Source organism: Lichenostomus cassidix, chromosome 1 (genome assembly GCF_008360975.1).
Source record: "Lichenostomus cassidix isolate B80296 chromosome 1, HeHo_3.0, whole genome shotgun sequence".
Taxonomy (NCBI): domain Eukaryota; kingdom Metazoa; phylum Chordata; class Aves; order Passeriformes; family Meliphagidae; genus Lichenostomus; species Lichenostomus cassidix.
This window is the reverse complement of record NC_139479.1, coordinates 80,198,398-80,222,895: the sequence shown is the minus strand read 5'-3', so window position 1 is coordinate 80,222,895 and position 24,498 is coordinate 80,198,398. Positions and strand designations below refer to the sequence as shown.

General features: G+C 43.1%; 1 protein-coding gene across 1 annotated transcript in view; it reads right to left on the bottom strand.

Annotated features, from left to right (window-relative positions):
- Window positions 1–15,160, bottom strand: part of CTSC (cathepsin C) — a 23,119-nt gene extending 7,959 nt beyond the window's left edge. The window contains exons 1-2 of the mRNA XM_085065372.1: window positions 14,945–15,160; window positions 13,831–13,976 (exon numbers count right to left, since the gene is read on the bottom strand). Coding sequence (XP_084921498.1) covers window positions 13,831–13,976; window positions 14,945–15,110 — 312 coding nt within the window. The 5' untranslated portion in view covers window positions 15,111–15,160. The remainder of the gene's footprint in view (window positions 1–13,830; window positions 13,977–14,944) is intronic.
- Window positions 15,161–24,498: the final 9,338 nt, after the last annotated feature.

Here is a 24,498-nt window from a genome sequence, read left to right as displayed (position 1 = left end):
ATANNNGCATGGTGTCCCGGGTTAATGATAAGACTCTCTCTCCTCCGAGAGCGAAGGGCCCCGACACCCCCTCCCCCACCCACAACAGAACCTCTCAGATGAAAGTGAAGAAAAACTATTTATTTAACAAAACCACGCAGAGTGCCCTACAAGGCACAGGGGAAGGGGAAAAACAAGGTGAAAGGCAGTTATTCAACCTGATTAAAAAGTCCTTTTCTCAGACGCAGTCCCTCTCCTCCTCGCCCCCCACCCGGGGCCGGGTGGAGCTCCCTGGAGAGCTCTGCTGTCATCTGGCCCTCCTGGGTCTCCGGGTGGCAAAGCAGATCGAAGAGAAGGGGTCCAAACGAGGAAAAAAAGAAGAAGAATGGAAAAAACGGGAACAGAGCTCACTCCGACCCCCGTCCAGCACGCAGTCTCTGCCGAGCGACGAATCCTCCCCCGGAGCGAGGCTTGGGGAAAATGTTTTCAAAAAAACCCGCGTTTCTCTCTGCGGCTGGGTGCAGTTAAAGAGACAGGACCACATTTTTTTTTTTTTTTCTTTCTTGGGCATATAAGCCAACGATAGGGGATAAAGGATTATCATATCATCAATCCAAGACATTCCACCCCTTATTCCATAGCGTTGGCTTAAGGCCCACCTTAACATCTTCCAACTTCAAACACACACACATATATATACACATATATACATATATACATATATACATATATACATATATACATATATACACATAACTATGTACAAATAATGTCACGAACGGTGAACGGTGGTATGTTGCCATCCCAACCTTACATGTCGCCTTCACCCAAAATTAAATTTCCCTGAGGGACACATTGTGTTTTTCCATCTTCCTGCATTATCCACCAAGTACACCCTGGTCCCTGAGCAAAGACAACCCCACGGATGGGTTTGTCTTTATGTGAGGCAGAATCAATCCAGACAGTTTTCCCTAACAAGCCTCTGGCATGTACTGCTGGGACCTTATCTCCATCCACTGTATGTAGAAGCTCAGATTGGGCAGGACCTGCTCGGTTGATGGAGCCTCGGGTATTGACTAACCAGGTGGCCTCTGCTAAATGTCGCTCCCAATTCTTATAAGTTCCCCCACCCAATGCCTTTAGGGTGGTTTTTAACAATCCATTATACCGGTCCACTTTGCCAGCGGCTGGTGCATGATAGGGAATGTGGTACACCCACTCAATGCCATGGTCTCTAGCCCAGTTGTTTATGAGGCTATTTTTAAAATGAGTTCCGTTATCTGACTCAATTCTCTCAGGGGTACCATGCCTCCACAGGACTTGGTTCTCAAGGCCCAGGATGGTGTTACGGGCAGTGGCGTGAGGCACAGGGTAGGTTTCCAGCCACCCAGTGGTGGCTTCTACCATTGTGAGCACATAGCGCTTGCCATGGCGGGTTTGAGGTAGTGTGATGTAATCAATCTGCCAGGCCTCTCCATACTTATATTTTGACCACCTTCCACCATACCACAGGGGTTTCACCCGCTTGGCTTGCTTGATGGCAGCACATGTTTCACAGTCATGGATAACTTGAGAGATGCAGTCCATTGTTAGATCCACCCCTCGGTCTCGTGCCCACTTATAGGTGGCATCTCTGCCCTGATGGCCTGAGGCATCATGGGCCCATCGAGCTAGGAATAAATCTCCTTTATGCTGCCAATCCAAGTCTACCTGGGACACCTTTATCTTTGCAGCCTGATCTACCTGTTCGTTGTTTCGTTGTTCCTCATTAGCTCGACTCTTGGGGACATGGGCGTCTACATGGCGGACCTTCACAGGTAGTCTCTCTGCCCGACTAGCGATGTCTTTCCACTCTTCAGCTGCCCAAATTGGTTTTCCCCTACGCTGCCAACCAGCCTTCTTCCACTTTTCCAGCCAACCCCACAGAGCATTGGCTACCATCCATGAATCAGTATAAAGGTAGAGCTTTGGCCATTTCTCTCTTTCAGCAATGTCCAGGGCTAACTGAACGGCTTTGAGCTCAGCGAATTGGCTTGATCCCCCCTCTTCTTCCCTAGCTTCTGCAACCCGTCGTGTGGGGCTCCACACAGCTGCTTTCCATTTTCTTTTTGTCCCTACAAGACGACAGGAACCATCAGTGAAAAGAGCGTAGCGTGTTTCATCTGCTGGCAGTTGGTTGTATGGTGGGGCTTCTTCTGCACGGGTCACCTGTTCCAGCTCCTCTTCCTCAGTCAGACTAAAATTTTCACCTTCAGGCCAATTTGTAATTATTTCCAAAATCCCAGGGCGATTCAGATTTCCCATATGGGCACGCTGTGTGATAAGGGCAATCCATTTGCTCCATGTGCCATTGGTGGCATGATGAGTAGAGGGAACCTCTGCTTTAAACATCCACCCCAGCACCGGTAGTCGAGGTGCCAGGAGGAGTTGTGCTTCTGTGCCAATTACCTCTGAGGCAGCTTTGACTCCTTCATATGCTGCTAGGATTTCTTTCTCTGTTGGGGTGTAGTTGGCTTCAGACCCTCTGTAACTTCGGCTCCAAAATCCCAGTGGTCGACCTCGGGTCTCACCAGGCACCTTCTGCCAAAGGCTCCAGGACAGGCCATGGCTCCCAGCTGCAGAGTAAAGCACATTCTTTACTTCTGGCCCTGTCCTGACTGGGCCAAGGGCTACTGCATGAGCAATCTCCCGCTTGATCTGGGTGAAGGCTTGCTGCTGTTCAGGGCCCCAATGGAAATCGTTCTTCTTGCGGGTTATGAGGTAGAGAGGACTCACGATCTGGCTGTACTCAGGGATGTGCATTCTCCAAAAGCCTATGGCACCTAGGAAAGCTTGCGTCTCGTTCTTGTTGGTTGGGGGGGACATTGTGATGATTTTATTGATAACCTCAGTAGGAATCTGACGCCGTCCATCTTGCCACTTCACTCCTAGGAACTGGATCTCTTTGGCAGGCCCTTTGACTTGGCTCTTTTTTATAGCGAAACCGGCTTCCAGGAGAATCTGGATTACTTCCTTTCCTTTCTCAAATACTTCTTCTGCTGTGTCCCCCCACACAATGATGTCATCAATGTATTGCAAATGTTCTGGAGCCCCACCCTTTTCCAGTGCAGCCTGGATCAGTCCATGGCAGATGGTGGGACTGTGCTTCCACCCCTGGGGCAATCGGTTCCAGGTGTACTGCACGCCCCTCCAGGTGAAAGCAAACTGAGGTCTGCACTCTGCTGCCAGAGGAATGGAGAAAAATGCATTTGCAATGTCAATAGTAGCATACCACTTTGCTGCCTTTGACTCTAGCTCATACTGGAGCTCCAGCATGTCTGGCACAGCAGCACTCAGAGGTGGAGTCACCTCATTCAAGGCACGATAGTCCACAGTCAATCTCCATTCTCCTTCAGATTTTCGCACAGGCCAGATGGGGCTGTTAAAGGATGAATGGGTCCTGCTGACCACCCCTTGGCTCTCCAGCTCACGGATTAGTTTGTGAATGGGAATCACGGCATCACGAGTTGTCCGGTACTGTCGGCGGTGCACAAACGAGGTTGCAATTGGTACTTGTTGCTCTTCCCCTTTCAGGAGTCCTACTGCAGATGGGTTCTCTGACAGTCCAGGCAAGGTGTTCAATTGTTTTATGCCCTCTGTCTCCACAGCAGCTATCCCAAATGCCCACTTGAGTCCCTTTGGGTCTTTGAAATATCCATTTCGGAGGAAGTCTATACCAAAAATACATGGAGCCTCTGGGCCAGTCACAATGGAATGTTCTTTCCACTCTCTTCCAGTCAGGCTCACCTCAGCTTTCACGAGGGTCAAGTCTTGTGATCCTCCTGTAACGCCGGAAATAGAAATAGGGTCTGTCCCCACATGTCTCGATGGGATTATCGTGCATTGTGCACCAGTGTCAACTAAAGCCTCGTATTCTTGTGGCTCTGATGTGCCAGGCCACCGAATCCACACTGTCCAAAAAATTCGGTTTTCCCTGGCCTCTACCTGGCTAGAGGCAGGGCCCCTCTAACCATGGTGGGTATTTGTGTTAGAGGTTCCTTCAACGGAATCAGACATATTGAGTAGAGCTACTTCCCTTCTGGTGGAGTTCCTTCTCTGAGTCTTGCCCTCCTTCAATTCACGCACTCGTCGTGCCAGGACAGCAGTGGGTTGTCCATCCCACCTGTTCATGTTTTCTCCACTGTCACACAGGAAATACAACAACTCATGTCGAGGGATATATCCAGTTCTCATAGCTGAGGAGCGTCTGCGTGGGGTAGCAGAACCTCTGGTCTGTACTGCTGAGATTTGGAGAAGGCTGTCTTTAATCTCTTTACTGAGTTTTTCATGATTCTTCTCTATCTTATTTTCTAGTTTCTGCAGATTTGTTTCCACAGCTGAGATTCTTGCATTCATTGGGCTATGCACAACATCTGCATACGCTCGGAGTTTCCTTGTCATATCACGCACAGTCTCATGCCCGTCATCTTGCTTCATAATGGCTAAAGCAGAAGAATACCCTGATGGCCCAAGCTTTAGGAGTTTCCGCCACATCACAGGTGTACATTCTATCCTATCTGGGTCTATAATCGGATCTGGGTTTGCTATGTCCTCTGGGAAGACAATTTCTACCACTGCCATTTCTCTCAAGCGTTGAATCCCTTGTTCTATGGTTCTCCACTGGGTTTGTTGCGAATAGAGATCGTCGGGATGTAGGTATCTTTCCCTCGCAGCTCTGATAGCTCGTCTCCAGAGGCTGCTGCAGTCAGGCCCATCTCGTATAGTTTGGTTGATATCTGGGTCACGTGACACAGTCCCTAAATGCCTTGCCTCAGTAGCATCTAGAAGTGTAACATCGCCTGCAGCATCCCAAAGACGGACTAACCAACTAATCACAGATTCATCATCTCGTTGGACATAATCTTTTCTTAGGCTGTGAAGGTCTCTCACATTCATGGATTCAACAATGACCTCTGACTCAGTTGCTGGCCTTGAGGGTCCCTCCCCACTGTCATCTGGGCGATCAGTCTTAAATTGGGCTTTCCTGCTCCTTGTAATAGGAGCAACTGCCATTGGCTTAGGCTCCCTTACTTCCTGTTCTATAATATCTGACAGTGTACGATAAGCATATGCCAGGGCCCAACATACTGCACTGCAGTTGTCTCTGCACTTCTCTTTCAGATACTTCCCCACCTCAGCTGGTCTCGGGATTTGTCCAGGGGGAAATTCCCAGTCTATTGGATCAGAGAATTTCTTTAAAGTTTTACCTATGTCCTCCCATACTCCACACCATTCAAATTTCCTCACATCTGGATTAGGTGCCTGCTCCTGCTCAGCCCCTCTGGACTTCTCAGCCCTCATTCTGGTAACACTGAACATCATATACACGGAAACTCCTAGGTAAAGCACCTGTACTACCAAGTTAATGGTCTCTTTAACATCCAGGGGAAACTGAATATTCTCAAAAGCTGATATACCAGATTTAAAGGGAAAGAGATGGGTGAGGAGCCAGGAAGCTTCACCCTCTACTTCTCTAACAGGTTGGGTAATATTACTAACAAAACTCCAAAACAGGTTACTAAAACTAGAGGAGGAAACTAACAGAGCATGTACATCTTTAACTGTTTCCCATACCTTCTTACAGATCGTCAGTATCACACACATTACTATAACAAGCCGGAGTCATGTCCCTGATTGGTGGAAATTATACATTAGGGACAGGATTGCCCCTACCTGTTGGTAGGGAAACAAACCTATGTGCCAAACAGACAGTATTACATCAAACAACCTCCCATCAAACAGCATAGTGACTACTGATGGCTGTAATTCAATACCAAGCGATTAAAACCAGAATGCAATTATTAGGGTTTTTTCTTCACTTTCTCTAACCCCACAAAAGGTGTAGAACAAGTAATCAAGGCCCCACGTTGGGCGCCAAATATGTCCCAGGTTAATGATAAGACTCTCTCTCCTCCGAGAGCGAAGGGCCCCGACACCCCCTCCCCCACCCACAACAGAACCTCTCAGATGAAAGTGAAGAAAAAAACTATTTATTTAACAAAACCATGCAGAGTGCCCTACAAGGCACAGGGGAAGGGGAAAAACAAGGTGAAAGGCAGTTATTCAACCTGATTAAAAAGTCCTTTTCTCAGACGCAGTCCCTCTCCTCCTCGCCCCCCACCCGGGGCCGGGTGGAGCTCCCTGGAGAGCTCTGCTGTCCTCTGGCCCTCCTGGGTCTCCGGGTGGCAAAGCAGATCGAAGAGAAGGGGTCCAAACGAGGAAAAAAGAAGAAGAATGGAAAAAACGGGAACAGAGCTCACTCCGACCCCCGTCCAGTGCGCAGTCTCTGCCGGGCGACGAATCCTCCCCCGGAGCGAGGCTTGGGGAAAATGTTTTCAAAAAAACCCGCGTTTCTCTCTGCGGCTGGGTGCAGTTAAAGAGACAGGACCACACATTTTTTTTTTTTTTTCTTGGGCATATAAGGTGCTAATTGTTTGGCTTTAATAGTTACTTTCTCAGCAAGACGTAAAAGACCTCTTGGTACTTATCCTTCTCTGAGGCATCTTGCACCAAATACGTTACTAGTCAAGCTGACTCTGGATTGCTACAGAAGTTTGAGAAATTAAGACTCAAAAAAGAGAGGATGGCAAGTCTGTCATCCAGTAACCCCTCATACTATTTCTGTTTTAAAATTTATGTACTATTTTTACATGTTTATGTATTACTTATACACTGTTTTTGTTTTACAAGTCAAAACCAAAGATGAAATTTCCTGCCACTTTTATAGGTTTGAGCTGTGATGGCAAAGCATCAAGAAACAATTTCACATGAACTATCCAAATAAGACACTAAGAAATGATGATGCCTTGAGAGCAGATCATTTAAAGTTGGCAGTGAAGAGTGTTACTAAAGCCTCACATCCTAAGTTCTAATACTTCCTTGTTCAGACACACAAGTCTTCATTTTACCAATGAAGATGAGTAGCAATTTAATATATTCAGTAAAATATGTCTTCATACAACAGGTAGCACTAACACTTGGCCCAGCTACATAAATTTTCTGGGTTAGCAATTCTCTGACAACAGAATGTCTCATGGTCGGAGTGTGTGTGGCTCTTTACTCATCACTCATCTCTTAAGGTTACAGCCTGTTTTGTATTACACTACAAAAACTCCATGCAACAAAGGCTTTAACCTTACTCTTCTAATTAAAAAAAATCACTTTAACAGAATTCAAGTTTCCTAGTCCAAGAAAACTTCATTAAATCTCATCCCATTTGAGTAGCACATGTACAATGGTAGAGGGATTTTGTAACTATGTTTCAGCAAAATGTTTGCTCAGCTTCTTTACTGAAGGTGGTGGTGGTCTACAGTGATGGAAATGCCCCATGGAAAAGATTAATTAAAGAGACTGAGAGGTTTGTGACTATGTTGCAATTTTGTGAGAAATCTGAGGGGAACTTACAGTGAAATTATTAGGTTTATTGATCAGAGGAATAAAATTAAAGGTTAATCCTCTGACTGTTTTGGAACAATGGGAATTTGTTTTGTTCCCAGTCTGGAGGATGCAGAGGCAAAGTATCTACACCCAGCAAGTGTGTTTGCTGGCTAGAGCAGGATGGGGGCACTAGAAGGCTGAGCTATCGCCTTGTTCCATTCTTTCTATCTTACTGTGCAAGATTGTGCAATGTGAGAAATAAATACACTTGGTCAAATACCAAGGGCAAGGCCCACAGATGACTTTAGGGAAATACCCTCTTCACAACAGCAGCACTAGAAATCCAGACACTTCCAAAAGCAACAGGTAGTGACTTTACATCTCATTTACTGCGAGATCACTATTTATGGCTCTTCATGACAGTAGAAATTAATACGTGTCTTTTCTATCTAAAAGCTGCCACAGATTATAACAAGACCAAGTACAGCCATTCTCAATAACCATAGGCTTTCAATTAGAATACCTGAAGATTATTAGAGGAACAGGTCTGCTTCCCACAACAATCCTGCCTTGCGTAGAGTTACACTGAATTAAAACCAGTAACACAGATTTGGGACTTATCTTCATGGAAAAAAAGGCAATGAGTTATCTGCTAACTAGCAAATTAAAACAACAAAACAAAAAAAAAGGTGTTTTTCTCCTAGAAATCCCTCTCCCTTTCCAAGAGATTAAATTCATTGTTTTTTTAAAGATGTAAAGAGATAACCTGAATAGCATCCACACCATCTGTGCAACTTATCTTTCAGGAAAGTGAAATGCAGTGAATTTCTTACGCTGTTCTTTCAGTTCACATATATCAGCAAAACTAGAAAGGAGGTGAAGGGACAGCCAGTGACAATGGTTCAATATAAACAGGACACAAAAGCCAATTTCAGGCAGTCTGTGTAGAAGCCTAAAATTAGGCAATTCAAGTCCTCTGTCGCTGCCTTTTAGTAGAGTGCCAGACTAAGCTACTATTGAAATGACTTTGAAAAGTGGACACAGAGACACATGTTACATTTGATACTGTAACACTGTGGAACAATTGTTCATTTCTGAGTTAAGTCCACTGTAGCTGTGCCATATGCAATTTCATCAGCCACTGCTCACATCTGAGCGTTAACTCCATCCAGCAACCTGATCAATCTAGGACAACTCCTTTAGAAAGGCCCCAAACTGTATTCATAATTCCAATTCTGGCCTTTGAAAGTAGTAAGATTTAATTCTATTTCAAAGACGCATTTTTCTCAGGCCTGACAGCTCATGTGACTTTGCCTAATGCCAAAGTTTAGCCAAGCCACTCCAACATTAACCTTAAAAGGTTTCATGTAGCTAAAATTCAAAGCTTGCTGTTAGATATCTGAACCCAGGTAAGTTTTTCAGTGAGGTATACTTTTAAAAAAGTCCTGTGTTGGTCATCATGATATAATCTAACTACATGTTCAATGCTAATTCTAGTAAAAACCATAATTGTCTAAAGCTTTTTTAAGATCTTTCATCTTGCTAAGAGGAAAGCAAGAAAGGATGGAGACCTTATTAGACACAGTATTTTAACAGGAATTCAGCAGTGCTGCATAGAGAGGCAGCCATCCCATCCTCTTTTACATCTACTGTTCTCAATTTAAGCAACGCCTGGGCAATAAGCCACCTTCAGTTCCAGGAGGAAGGACTACCCTACACATTAAACCTGGTGGAAAGGCTTCTTTCTCAAATTTACAAGTGCGCCTATGAATTTTAATATGTGAAGCACAGATTGAATGAGAACACAGCTGCGGAGTTGCAGCTGCCCTACTACACAAAAATACAGTAGATGATGTTACCAGAACAAACTACTGCATTTTGCTACCCAATATAAAATGCAAGCAAGAATCAACTACAGGTGCATTTTCTTTAAGAAACATTCTGCAATTCTGAATTTTATGCTTTCTGATTTACACTTTAGGGATGCAGCAGTTGCACACTGCCAGTTAAGCAAGCCCAAATAAGACAGGTTAAAAGCTGACTTTCAATTGATTTCCAGGATTATTAAACAGCATTAGCAACTCTAACTCTTCTACTTTAGCAAAATGAAATAAAATGCATTCAGGTTTGGGGGTTTTTTTTCATATCCTGAAAACTTAAACATTAAGTGCTGTCACTCATCTAGGCTGTTTATTTCAGAACAGCAGTCCTTGATTTTAACCAAATTTGGGAACATTGGGAAAGAGAGAAAAAAATGAGACAAAGATGTCACCAAGTCGGTCTGGAAAAGATTAGTAACTTGAGTGGTGAAATATTCTACAATCTATCTCTTTCTTTTTGCTGAAGTAGTTGTAACATTTCAATATGAAAAGATGCCAGACTTCCGGTATTTGATAAAGAACATGTCAAGGAGTCAGAAGCAGTACCACTTAGCTTAAGGGACAAACAGTGAGAGTCTTATGAGACTGTCTTCTCAAACTGGTAGTCTTAACAATAAATAAAATACCTTAAAGATATCAAGTAATTGAAACAACTTGGCCTCAACTTTCCTTTCAGCCTCACTCTAGCTTATGTTACACTCTTCCTATTTCTTTTGCCAACCCTCGGGAGTAAAACAAAAAAAATATCTTTAAAGCTTCATATATTGCATAACCCTGAAGAATCCTTGTGTCATCCAGCAGAAGCACATGACCAAGCTTCTGCCAAGAATCAGTATGCTAACTTCACATCCAAGTTCAGTATAGGGATGTTTCAGAAGCACACATTAAACAAGTTATTTTGTGCTGCAAACGAACATCAGGCAGCGAGTAACTGTGACTTGTGAGAAGCAGAATGCAAGAATACAGTAGGATGCTGCATTTAACTTGGCAAACTTTAAGAGACAAGTCTATGTACAATAAAATAAAATAAAATAATAGAGATAAAACACTGTCAGAGCTTCTTTATTTAAGACACCAAAGTAATCTGAAGAAAAAGTAAGGTTGATAAGCTCACCCAATCCACTCCTCTGGTGTATGAAGTCTTTTCCCCACAGGCCTCAAGTGAAAGAACAAATGCCCTGTAAAGAAAATGAGGCCCTACAGAAGTTTTAGTGTCTGTTTAGTAAGACACAGAAACAAAAAGCTATTAAAAACTCACTGGAACATGCACAGCCAAACAGTCTCTGTCCATATCTACACAGTACAGTAGCTCTGATAAAGCCACCACTTAGACAAGCCCATGGAATTCCTGTCAGTAAATAACAGCTTAATTCTTTAACACTAGGAAAAAATACACTGGAGGTTCAATTAGCAGAAGTGGCACTTCTATGCTTGAAACTCACAAAGTACTGTATTGGCTTAGATACTACTCTTCGTTGTACCTGGCAAATCCTTCCTCTGCTCAATGTCAGACATGTTGTATTTCTATTTCATATGTAACTCAGTATTTACTGGATTGAAAGTAAGCAGATATGCAGAGTTAAATATGTCACACAGTCAAGCAGTTTGTAAGGAACCAGCTTCTCCTTTCAAGTCCCCACTGATAGTTGTGAAATTAAGAGTTTTGGAGACAGGCACATTGCATGTTGTTGCCCAATAACAGCAAGTAGCTGTCTGCAGCAAAATATGCATTTACAACGTGCTGTGGTACTTCCTCATGATTCTCAGCAATAGACTTGCATCTTGGTAATCTGTCAATCCTTTCACAGCAGCAAAATTATTAGAGAGGGTAACTGAATTGGACTGCAATCCTCTCTATGGTGTTTAAGGAAAGAAGTCTTTAATTTAAATATGTTTTGCTGATGGATTCCCCACTACTGAGCAATGACCCAAACAAGCTTGCTATTTCTTAATACCAAAGCCAACTTCAAAACTAAGAATTAATCCATTACCTTACAAAGGGCTGAGATATTCATGACCATAAAATGCAAGCTATTGTGTATTGCTACTGCTCAGGTGTATATTTGACTTTGTTTTGATGAATCAGATGACCACGAGAAGCTCCTTAGAGCCTAAATTATTCTATAGCAGCTTTGGTATGTTGTTTTAAGAGTACTTTTGCAAACCAATGCAATACATAAAATCAGTGCTCATCAGTCACTTGGCTTAGTGCTCATCTTCTGGGGATGTATTTCACAAGATATGGACAGCAGCAGCCTTCAATAACTCTCACCTATCTTCCTTCAAGTTGGCACCTAACAGATACATTTACATTTCAGAGCATTCAGAGCAGGCCACACTGTTTCTACGATTAAATTCCTCATATTCAGGAATTAATTTGACAATCAGCACCTCTTTTACTGCTTACTTGTAAAGCATCTCTGTATTTCAGTGTAAAATATCAGCCCAAAATCTGCTAGTTCAACTATATTCTTCTCAGATAAGTCCAACAATGACTGCTGAATTGTACCTGCCAGAGATGACACCTCAAAACCAAATTCATGGACAATACTGCAGCATACAGTGCTCTGCTGTCCTCATGGAGGCAGCAACTCCTGCCACTTTTCAGGCAGGCCCTCCCACTGCAGGTGAGCTCATACAGGTATCCCTGCCTGAGAAGTTGCAGAGTAATTCGGCTCAGTTAGATTATTCTTCAGTGTCTGTACAGTTTTTGCTGTATCACCTTCCAATCCTGTGAGGAGTGCACATCATGACAATATATTTTTACTATCTTACATAGATGAGAATGTCAATCAGGTATTTCTCTTTCATACTTCGCTTCTGCTCAAGTACAAGACCCTGTCTTATTTAAAAAATTGCATTCTTATTTTAAAAAATTCCAGTTATAAGAGTGCACCAGGTCTTGAAAATTCATTTTATTTATAGTGGCTCATATAGTGCCACATTTCAGATTTGAAAAGAAAACAGTGTTGATAATGCAGGGATGTTTTAGTTATTGCTGAGCAGTGCTAACACAGCACCAAGGTCTCATCTGCTCCTCAGACAGCTCTGACAGCAAATAGGCTGGGGGTGCACAAGAAACTGGGAGGGGACACAGCTGGGAAAGCTGACCCCAACTGACCAAAAGTACATTCCATGACATACAGTATCATGCACAGAATTAAAATCTGGGGGAAAAAGGAGAAAAGAGGGACATTCAGAATCACGGCATCTGCCTTCCTATGTAACACTTATGCATGATGAAGCTCTGCTTTCCTGGAAGTTGCTGAACACCTAATTATCATGGTGGCAGGTTATCCTGGTGACAAGTAGTGAATGAACTCCTCATTCTGCTTTGCTTGCACACACAAACAGCTTTTGCTTTACCTACTTTTATCTCAACCTTTATCTCAACCTACGTGTTTTTACAATTCTGCCCTTCTGATTCACTCCCCTATCCCACTGATGACTGAGTGGTGCTTTGCCGCTTACTGGGGTTAACCTACAATGAGCACAGAAACAACTTCCCCCAGCAGTTGTGTTAAACAGTCTGTACAGTCCTTTCCCTTACAGGAGCCCAAATCGGCACAGATGGAAGCTGCAAGGAGGGTGCAGTTAAACTGGATCCTTACACATAATTTCTGTTCAAGTAAGGATTACAATTATCCTGAAAAGAGTGGATCATTCACTTTGTTAACATCTGAAAACAGTGACTTTAAAATAGCTGCTGTAAAATAAACCATCTACCACAGCTCCCAGAAAGACAATTTAAAGCAAAAGTTATTTCTTCACCCTCCTTCGTACTATCCAAAGTTTAGAGATTTTTCAGTACAAGGCCTGGGTGTTTACTGTTGACTCATCTGAAGCCAGACACAAGATCATGCTTCTGAAAATAACCAAAAGCACATTTATTGTTCCTGCCCAGGGCTGCACTCACCAACTGAGAAGCCCTGCTGCACAAAACATCTGTCTTCCAGGTAGTAAAGTCATCCTGCAGAGATTACTTCAAACCACCCTTCAGACTGATCATGCCCTACTCGTCAGGAGAGCAGCTGAGCACTCCAAACAAAAGTGTTTTCTCCTGCCTAACCCCTGCCTACCATCACTGTCTTCAGCTAGACCTGAAGGCATTAAGAGGGACCGAAGAGAACAGTATTACTCCAAAGGAATAATCAGAGGTAGCAGAGAGGTTCTTTAGATATTAATGTAGTATTCTGAAATAAAATTTAAAGATCCCAGAAATCCTCCATCAAGGACAACAGATGGCTCTAAAGTTTGTATGCATTTGACAACATCTGTAAGGAAAGATAAAATAGCAGTATCTGTAATTTTTTCAGAAAATGGCCAGTGTGGAATATAAATACCTCTTCCCTCTCTCTGCTCCCTACCCAACCACTTGTAACAGTTTCCTTGTGTTAAAAACAAGAAAAGAAGAAATCCTTTATCTGGTATCTTAGGGCCAAAGATTATCAAGTGTCTCAGCTGCCCCACTGTGGCACTCAGGGACTGAAGAGAAGCCGAACTACAGGTAGTTTTGGCAACAGCCAGTGATGTAGAACACACCACGTTAACTCACCTTAAAAAATGCAAACCACTTGTAGTCATTTATCACGATTTCAAAGCCTTGATTGTAAATCAAAGTGAAGAAACCATAGTTGCCCAGACTATCCTGAGCCACATCTAGCTTCTGAAGATTGACAACCACCTTTTTCTCCACAGGCCCTAAAAGAAATAAAGAAACAGTATGGCATGATTACTGTATGGAAGAGATAAAAATAATACAAAAAAGCAGTATAAATGATGTTGTAACATTTATTTTATTTCTAAAGACACTAAAAACCACTTGTGAATACACTCTTCTGGCTAAAGAGCATGAAGACACTTCAGGACCTCCACTGTCAGTGGGTCTACATGCTGGTTTTCTCCACTGCTAGACAGTATCTGCACATTTAACTAGCAGCAGCAGCAAAAAGCTGTGACTGTGAAACACCAGCTTATTTAAACACATCTTGCCATGGAGGTACACAGGTCTTGGATGCTGTGTCACTCAGGCACCGTGTCGGCAATGACAACTCTTCCCCTACGACATCTCGGATGAGGCATTACCCATCCTTCACTCCTTCACACCAGTGCTCCAACCCTACCACGCATCTCACCTCCACTGCTGGCACCGTCACTTGTTTCCTCTGAGCAAAAAGCAGATGACACGGAAAAATGCAAAGCATCTACTATTTTTAAAATGACACTGACACACAATCATTAAATAGTAACTCCTCACTACTGTTATCCCCTGCAGGCAAGTGGTATTTCCATCTCTCTGGATGCTGTCAGGCTGTCCCGACTGCCAGCTCTGACAGCCTCCCAGGAGGTGCCCAGGTGTCACCAGCACTGCCATCCGCTCCTGCTGGGAACAGCCACTGCTAGGGCAGGCAGAGCTGGGCAGGAAGGCACCTGTGGGAGAGGGGCAGAGACCGGCTGAGCCACGGGGCCCATGCAGAGGCCTAGTCAAACCCTGATCGGATCAAACAAAAGAGAAACCAAACCCCACGCTAAGATGGACCTGAGCAGCGCAGGAAGCTGCCTCCCCGTCGCCCGTGCCGGCTGCGGCCGCTCCCCCCGCCCCGCTGGGGCCATCCTGTCCCCCGCCCGGGGCTCCGCAGCGACGAGCTGGGGGATCGCCGCGCTCTCACCCGCCTGCGAGCAGTTGCCGTGGCGGCCGCCGGCCCGCCAGACGCGGAGCTCCCAGGCGCCCAGCAGGTCGGCGAAGGAGCAGTTGGCCGGCGTGTCGCCCAGCACGGCCGCGGGCAGCGCTGCCAGCAGCGCCAGCGCCAAGCCCCGCAGCGCCCACCCCGCCATAGCACCGCGCCCGCTCCGCCGCGCCGCGCCGCGCCGCTCGAATGGGCCCGGCCGCCGCCGCCTCCCCGCCCCCGGGCCCGGGCCCGCCCCGGCCGGGCCGCCTCCGCCCCACACGGTGTCCTTGCCTAAGGTCGTCTTCTTGTGCGGAGCGCATCCACCTCCCCAGAGGGCACCCTCCCCCGCAAAGGGCATCCTCTGCCCCAAAGCCCATCTGGCTCCCCAAAGGGCATCCTTCCCCAAAGGGCATCCTCCTGCCCAGTCCCTCTGCCCAACCCCAGTCCCTGGCATGTCCCCAGCCAGGCTGCGCCCCGGTGACACTGCAGGCCACCGCCTTGCTGCTGTGGAGGACAAAGCCTCTTGTTCGCCATGGGTTTAGCAGCACAAAGTGACTCAGAGTTTCCACATCAGCCACGCGTCACAGCCAGGAAACCATGCGGTAACGAGCTCTGCTCAGGATGTAACCCCAAAACCCCGCACCACCTTTGAGACCCTTTGTATGCATGAGCAGTCAACAAAAAGTGCAGGAAACCCACCCTGAAAGTGGAAGGTTTGGTGACCTGCAAAATCTTGCGTGTCCACGAAGCAGTGTTTGCAGGAAACAGGTGCTGTCTGGGACAAAGCTGTCTCCACCAAACCAAAAGGCTCTTGGCGCAGCCCCCAAGTACATGCATGGGTGTGCAAGCGAGTGGCTCTTTTTCCACTGTCTCTCCAAATGCGAAGTGTGCCTCCTTTCCCATCACCAAAGATATATGTGCAATCAAGAAGGCTAAAAGAATTGCTAATGAGTAAATATACCCTAATTTAAAACAGAGTTATATAAAAAATAAACCCTTTCCGGGGAACAGTAAATGTATATAGTATGAAAATTTCGGCTATGAAAATGATGCACTAGCTTAACTATGGATATAAATTTAAAATAAATGTTCTTAAACTGGTATAAATCTACCCGTAGATGCTCATCACAGGTTTCAGAAGCACTGCTTTAAATAACTCATGAGCTAAGCTAGGTTTAAACTATAAGTGTCCCAATTTATTTTTGTATTGATTGAAATCAGGAGATTAGGAATCCATAAGTAATACATTATTTTACCACCATCACTTTCCTTTTATTCCATCTTCTCAGCCTTTTGGGGAAGGATTAATTTGGAATTTTGCTGCTGATTCTTAGATCAACCAGCTAATAGATCCTCTTACTCACACCAACAAAGAGATAGAAATGCTTCTTTTAGAATGGTCTTTTAAGGATTCTAAAGCACTGACTTGATTGGAAAAACAGAGTTTCCTCCATGTTACAGACAAGAAAATAAGTGCTCATTCACCTCACTAAGACTGTTGTCCAACAGTGCTAAGGTATTAAAAAACACAGTTCTAGGTTGTTTTTTTGCAAAAGCAGCTGGACGTGCCATACAAGCTGGACATCTTGCTGCACATGCCATACAAGTGCATGTACCTTGCTGCTCCTGATCAAGCCTCTCCAAACAGGTGTGGCTGTATCATCCTTTCTCCTTTCTATACCAATGACTTTTTTATTTCCTGGCTCCACATTTTTAGAGGGCAACTCAAAAGTTCCTAGTGACCTTAGGAAAAAGCCTGTGTCATGGTTTTTCTGGTTTTATGTGGAGGAGCAGAAAGGGTCTGTGATATTTCCATCTCATCCCCATGGCACTGGTTGGATGATTCTGCCTCTTTGCATTCTGCAGTGCTTTGAGTCTCAATTTTCAGTTTCAATTTGTAGCCACCGCAGGCTGTCATTGCGCAAAACCATATGGGTTTCTCTGTAATTGCCTTGGAGACACAATAGAGTATAGAAAATAGAGATATATTTTACATAATGGGGCTGTACAATGGTCACTGAGACCAGGCAGAGATGGTTCAGTCTTGCCTATTGAGTTCATTCCAGTTCTTCTCCTCAGCTGTAACTTATTTTACCTGTGTAAGATAAAGGCACTCCCTGTGCCTTCTCTCCAATAGCAATTCTAAGCTAATTACTTCCATGGAAAGAAAATCTTCCCACCTCACAAGCACTGACATACCTGGATTTGTCAGTGAAATACAGCTTTAAATTAGTATCACTTTGTGTGTGAGACACATCAGATGTGACATCTGTGTTTGGTGACAGACTTGCTTTCTATTGTCACACGGTTAACTGCTTTCTTGAAGCCAAGATGTTGCCAAATCACATATAAGACCTCCCTAAACTGTGTTTTATCAGTGTTTTACAAAGCTCCTGAGACTGAGGAGAGTTAGTGTGTTGGTTTATTGTCCCCAAGGGGAGTGGTTGGTCTAGTAAGCTCCTGATAGCTGTGATATGCACTGGTCTTTTTTGTAAGGTAATTGTCACTGTCATGGGGTGGGCGGGAACCCCTCGAAAATAAACAGTGGAAATCCTCCTTCCAAAAGGTGAATCGCTTTCTGCTGGGTTAGAGTTGAATCAGCTCAGCAAAGGATCCAGAGCTCCTTGCTGACAGCAATCAGTAGGATTTGCGTAAGGAAAAAGGCAGATTTTCCTTCAGTGTCACCACGTGTGAAGATTGGCTCATCACAGGTTGAATGCTTATAAACAGAACTTTGGCAAATAATGACAAATAAACCTTTTATTTCTAGACCAAATCCTGGCCACTTTGACTTGTTACTGTTTGTGCAAGCAGACGTGGTATGTGACTGTACAGTGAAGTACTGTGAAGAAATGAACTGGCTGAAAAGAATCCTGGGAGCAAAAATCCCTGGGGTGGTTGTTATTGAGTCAAGTCAGTACCCCAGTCCGGGAGATAACCATGACCTGGGTGGTAATCAGCCATCCACTTTACAGGAGGGAACACAAAGATTACATGCCTGGAGTGCTTCACAGAAAGCTAATTTTGGGGAGAATGGAATAACACTAAAAAAAAAAGGATCTTTGCACACAAGGGCTACACATTTATTTCAGGTATATCTGTCTAACAAATAAATTATATCTCCTTACAAACCCTGCTGCACTTTCATTGGTGTGTGGTCATCCCTACCTCAGATGAAGCTGTTAGCGCAGTATAATATGACTAATTTAAAAAAATTAGCCTAAACATAGCTGAGGATTTCCTTTGCCTTTGCTTGTTTTGGAAAGGTGTAAGAATATGAGCATTGGCATGGTCCTGTGTAGGCTCTGAAATTAACTCCTTACTGAGATAATTAGGGCTGCTCTGCAGATGGCTTTGATAGAGCAACGTCCCAATCACGTGCCTTTACAAAGTGAAGAGCTGTACTCAAAGACTTATTTTTCAGAGCATTAATTCATACATGATCATTATCTCACTGTAAAATTTGACCATTTTGTTTTACTGCAGGGTACTTATGCCAGCTTAGCACTATATACTTCTATGTGTGATTGAACACATCCTGTTTACTTCGCAATGAAACTGCTGCTGGTGGTTTCTAGAAGGCGTGTGGATAATATGTATTCATTTGTTGCAAGTATAAACTTAGGGTTTTTTAAGGGAAGACGCTCTATGGAACAATTCAAGCAGTTTCTAGCAATTATGTGAGGTAATTTTGCGAACAGAATGGGAGCGATGTGTATGTACAGCTTGATGTACAGCACTTTGTCTAGGGGATCTAAATTAGCAACTGAAGTTTGTGAATGTCGGGGAAAGGATTTTATTTCAGAAAGTTGGTTTTGAGGGTTTTGGGGGGAATTAATTATTTTTTTCAATGCAGGAATTGTTAATAACATAAATAGAAGCAGCGTGGATTAATTCTATTTAACTTTTTCTTGTTAGAAACAACCATGTATTTCCTCATATTCTTTCGGTGTTATTTTATTATTTTCTTCATTGGGTCTAGTGGGCAAAAAGGTGCTTTCTAAAGTGCTGCCACTATCTAAAGCCTAAATAAAAATAATCGTAGCAATAATAAATAGCATTGCGGGGGGGGGTGGATTTAAGCACAGTCTGAACCAATGGTTTGATGATCTGATCACTTCTCTGATTGAGAGCATTATTCCTTCCAGGCATTGTAATACACCTGTCTGAAAATGATACAGCCTAATAGAAAACCTGTAAAAGAAGGGGGAAAGAAAGGAGAATGGGAGGATAACTTAAATGCGGATGAATTCACCAAGCTGGGGTTTAGCGTATCTCCAGACCAGTTGTGTTGGTTCACCTGAAGATCATCCTGCTGAAGCACAGAGCTGTGAATAGTTGGATGTAGGGGAAAAGAGACTCTGTTCACTGCAATTGCTGTGGAAGCGCCCAAATTGTGGAAGGATGTCAGCAGAGTCTGGTTTTTTTTTTCCCCCCCACAGCACACTGCAAAGTTGGAAGTCATAGTGGAATTTGATTCCATAAGTCAAACATAAATATCATCTTTCAGTTAGTTTGCCTGGCTTTTGTGCACTGAGGACTTTTTTCTCCCAATTTTTTCTGAAAGATGATATGCAGAATACTTGTCTGCATAGCCTCTGTGTATATGTGTTTGTGTGCACAAATATAAGTCCTTTGTTCCTGGAAAAACGTTTTATAATTCAAATGGTGTTCAGTGTTTTTTTCCTATTTAGAAACTTAAGAAATTTGGTGAAAGTTTCCTGAAAACTATTACTTTGATTATTGTAATGACTGTTGAAAAAACAATGCTAATTCCATGTTGATTAAGACACTATGAAAATATCTAGATAATGTTCCAATTGGGATAGAATAACAGGAAATGTCACTGTAATTAAAAACAACATGAAAATCCTGTTATCTTCAAAACTGCCCGGAACCCAGTAAGTTTAAATATAAAGAAACTTGACTTTGAAAGTTTTCTTTCCTTCCTATTTAAATGTGTAAAATACTACAGCATCAAGGAATTAAGAAGGTGTAAGCTGGAGGGTTTTGGAGTAGCCACTTGTAGAAAGATAGGAGTGAACTGCAGAGGGTTCATAAACATCACCCTATAGCACATCCTACCTGTACTGGAAGACATAAGCTGGTATGGAATAGATGGTGACCTCTTGGAGAGCCCTTCAGCCCTGTGGTTCACTGAAAGAAGGTGAAGATCAAAAGATTTTAAGTGATCTTCTCAGAGTTGCCTTCACTGAAAAAAATGCCATTTTTCAGAAATATCACATCTCATAAAACAGCAACATTTCTGTTTGAGTGCTTAATACATATGAGCATTTTAATCTTCGAAGGTAAAGGATTTTACAAACCTGAAATAATTCAATATCTACACCTCCCATAGCAAAACACTATTATTTCCACTGTTAGGAACTAGAAAAAAAGACCAGAGAAGTTAAATTAACTTAGTGTCCTGCAAGTTGATTTTACAATGTGTAGGCCAGGTGGGAAATTGGATGGCCATGAAAAGTAGAAATTCTGATAACAGTACAGCTGTATCAAAGAAAATCCATTGTATTTAGGCTTTCCAGTCGACTTTCAAAGAGGCAAACAGTTAAAATAGTCACTCATTTCCCTTTCCTGGTGTGTGTTTACAGCTTGATGTTCTGCTTTAGCTGGTATAATTGCAGGCTGCCAATGCAAAAGAACAGTCCTGCTCTGCTTCTTCCTACCTCTTCCATCAGACCCAGCAGGTGCTTTTGTGGCATCAAAGCTAGAGACTGAACAGTCACAGGCAAGCAAGGTGATCAGAGAAAAAAACCTAGCATACCCTCACAAAAAAATGGAATATGTTTCCATTGCATCAGATCACCGAATCACTCACTGAACTTGTGTCTAGACAATCCCTGAGCAGGATGGAGGGTAAGAGCTGAAGGCGGGGAGCAGCAGCATCTCTTTCACTACAGTAACAGCAGTGGACTTGAACCACCCTCTGTAACAGGAATAATTAATTCATGATCTAACCCATTTCTCCCAGTCTTCTGGCAGGTTTTCTTATTCTGAGATGCAAGCCATCAGTTTGCTAAAAGCACTTATTTGCATAAGGTTTTGCCTAATCCAGGCAAAAAGGTCATCCATCCTCTGCACCCTTGAGGTGAGGTTTATGTCCCAACTCTTAGGGTTTGTTCTGCTGTCCGTTGCAAAAACAACTCAGTTTCATGCCATGGAGTTTGAGTGCTGCCTCGATCATGGCTATGCAAACTGTGGTTGTAGCACACTCATTCTCTGTGCATCACCTGTGTGACTTTGGGGAGCCTGAGTCACCCATAAGGCTGTCACTGGTGCTTGCCCTGCCCAGCTGAGCACCCTCAGAAGCTGGTGACAAGAACATGTTCAGTGCAGCAAGGTCTGCAGGCTGTGTGTGCTTGGCAGGTAACAAGGTATTTCCAATGCACCACAGGCTGTTACTGCCCAGTAGGAACTGGGGAACTGAAGGCAATCATAAGTCATTCCTGTGCTTTATCAATTGCTAAAGTGAGACAAAACAAGGTAAGCTCCCTCTCAAAAACTCCCTATTCTGTTTATTGGTATGTATTGCTGCCTGTAGGCCATGAGAAACTTTCCAGAGCTGGATGAGGTATGCTCCTATTCAAGAAAGGGTGAAAAAACAAAGTATATTTGCAATCAGAAGTGCTTGGCATCCATCCTTTCTGCTATTGCTATCTATAAGTCAGCTGCAGTCCTTCCTAGTTTTGACATATATGCAGGGGGTAAACACACGTGCAACTGCCTGGTGTGACTTTGTGGTGTGATCTCAAAGTTAAATTCCAGTTAAGCTCTGTGTGTACCAAAGAACCCTGTGCGTATGAGAAATATTCAGTATTGCTTTTCCATCCTGAGTTTTAAAAACAAACATTGGATGCTTTTTTTTTCTTTCTTTTTTCTTCCCACTTTTATTTGTTCCCTTGTTACTCCAAGATGAGTTTTAAAAACAAACATTGGATGTTTTTTTTTTCTTTCCTTTTTCTTCCCACTTTTATTTGTTCCCTTGTTACTCCAAGATGCCTGAGGATTATACAACTGATGCATTTTAAAGTGTGTCAAGAGCTTGTCAGTTTGTAGCACTTTTTTCTGAAATGCTGCCGACCCAAAACCTTCCAATTTTCCATCAGACCTGAAGTCTGGCAGGAAAATATGTATTGTCGTCTCCCAGAAAACTTTCTGTCATTGCCTTCCCGTTAATCACTAACTTCATTTTCTAATTGTTTTTCACTCCTTTGATACCAGGCCACAAAAAAATAGTCTATCTTGGACTCTTTCACCTTGTTTTACATACGAAATTAAAAAGCTTTTTATCTGAGACTGTTCCTTAGCTCTTTTGAGACACAGATGCAATCAGACTTCAATCCAAATTGCAGGTTTTGCAAGTGGACTTTGCTTGTCTCCATTTACAGGGGATAAAGGAGTCTATTATCAGCTCTGCCATTCACGCCTTGCATCCAGGCAATTACGAAATGCAGGACACACCACTGCTGGCTTTTACTGCACTGGAGGAGGTGACACCAGACAAGGGCATGTGTAACTTGAAGCCAAATGACTGCTGGAAAAGCAGCAGATGGGCACATACTGGCCAGGTCAAAATTGAGTTTGGAAATCAGAAGGCAGTTCCTAATCTGGAAGCTGTTGGGTTATCGTAAATAAGGGGGGGAAATCTTGGAGTGCCCTGCTTTAGGAGGATTGCAGGGAGCCTGTTTGACACAGCCCAGTCTGAGCTCAGTTACCCACAGGAAGAACATCTCCAGGCTTTCAATTCTGCAAGTATATAAAACAGATGAAGAGCAAGTAGCCTAATTTAGACTCCTGTTTTGAATTACCGTTTGAAAGAGCCTCTTTCTTTCTGTTCCCACTGTTTGCCAAACTGGGAACCTAAGGAACCATGCTAACTTATGCTACTAAGTTTAAAATTGCATATTTTTTGAATGATGCTAAACTAAGAAAATAAGAGTAGGCTGTTCATGTCTCTTATTCAGTTGCTGATTTTTTTTCTATAAGAGACCAAATTTTCTCTTCAGGGAAAACCTTAAGCGAGTTAGTGTTGGTTTTAATAGAATAAATGGAGTGTCAGAAGCTGCTGCTTCTCTTTTTAATCTGTAAAGCCACTCAGTTAGTTGTCTTGAGTCTATCTCATCTTTAAACATGAGACTTTTAGCTTCAAATACGTTTGAGAAACTTGCAAGAAGCCATTCAGTGAATATTCATTCATTTTTCTTACAGAAAAGGAAATGGTCCCATAATTTCTAAACATATTTTCTAAAATATCAACAAAAGTGTTATGTCCAAGATGGTTAAAAGGGATTTCCACCTATTTTGAGATGCCTTAATACATGCCAATGCTCTGAATTTGTTTCACGGAAGTCTTTGGAATATCAGCAGACACAGGATTTTTGACAATCCCAATATACACAGTTTTGGACAACATCCATATGAATAGGGGTGCTATAAATTCCAAACATGCAAAATTACAGGAATTAGTTGATTTGTAATACTCTGAATAAGCACACCTGCATTGTATGGTTTGGGGTAATAGGAGCCAAAGGTGACTTGCTCTGAAGTCAACATAAACACAAAATACAGCTCATAAGCACAAAAAACATCTGTTAAAAATCAACAGGGTTGATAAGCCAGGGCAGGAGGAGGCAAAGTTGGGTTAGAGGAGGCTCCAATTCTCCAGATTTGAGCCTGTTTTCCAAATCATGTCAGGTGTTAGCCAGTTCATGAGGTGGAAGTGGTACCACGTCAAAAGCGGGGGAATGTTCTGCAAACCCTCACTTATCTGTAGTGCAGCAGAGATGTGTTAATCACCACAAAACAGATGTACCACCCCCACTGAGATAGACCTCTGCCTTTTTTCATTTAACCTTTCAGAAACAAGTACAAAAATTATGGATTTTACATGTAATTTTCTGCCAGCAGTTGGAGTTACATATCACAGCATCATCTGAGCCTTAAAAATTATAAAACTACCATCTCTATTTTTTCTCCCTCTTCTACCTTGTGTATTTTGTTTTCTTTTTTGATTGCTCTTTTTTTGGTTGGTTGGTTGGTTGGTTGGTTTGGTTTATGGATTTTCTTTCATCTTGCTGTTCTAGTTTTCCCCTTCTCATTTCTGTTTTGATTCTCCTATTGTTGTTCCCTCTTTCAAGCAAGTTTTGCTTTATTTGAAGCAATATCAGACCTATTACAGAGCTGCAGGGCTTGCATTAACCTTAGGATTGCTTCACACCCCTTTGGGTAAGAAGCTGTGGGATAGTTTCCCACTATGTCTTTGCACTCCCTATCTATTATCTCTAGTTAGTGTCTTGTCTAGCATGTGAATAATCACAAGGTACCAAGCACAAAGGTGTTGTCACTTTATTTTGTTTTTGTACAGGACCCCCCCAATATAGTCCAACAACTTGTAGGTACTGTTGCACTATAAACAGTGCATTATTTAATGCATTTGTTTTATTGGATAACATGTAAGTTTGAAAATTACAAAGCAGGAAAAGGAGGTTTCTGTAGGAGTGAAAATCCATTATTTTTCCAGCTTTTAGCCCTGC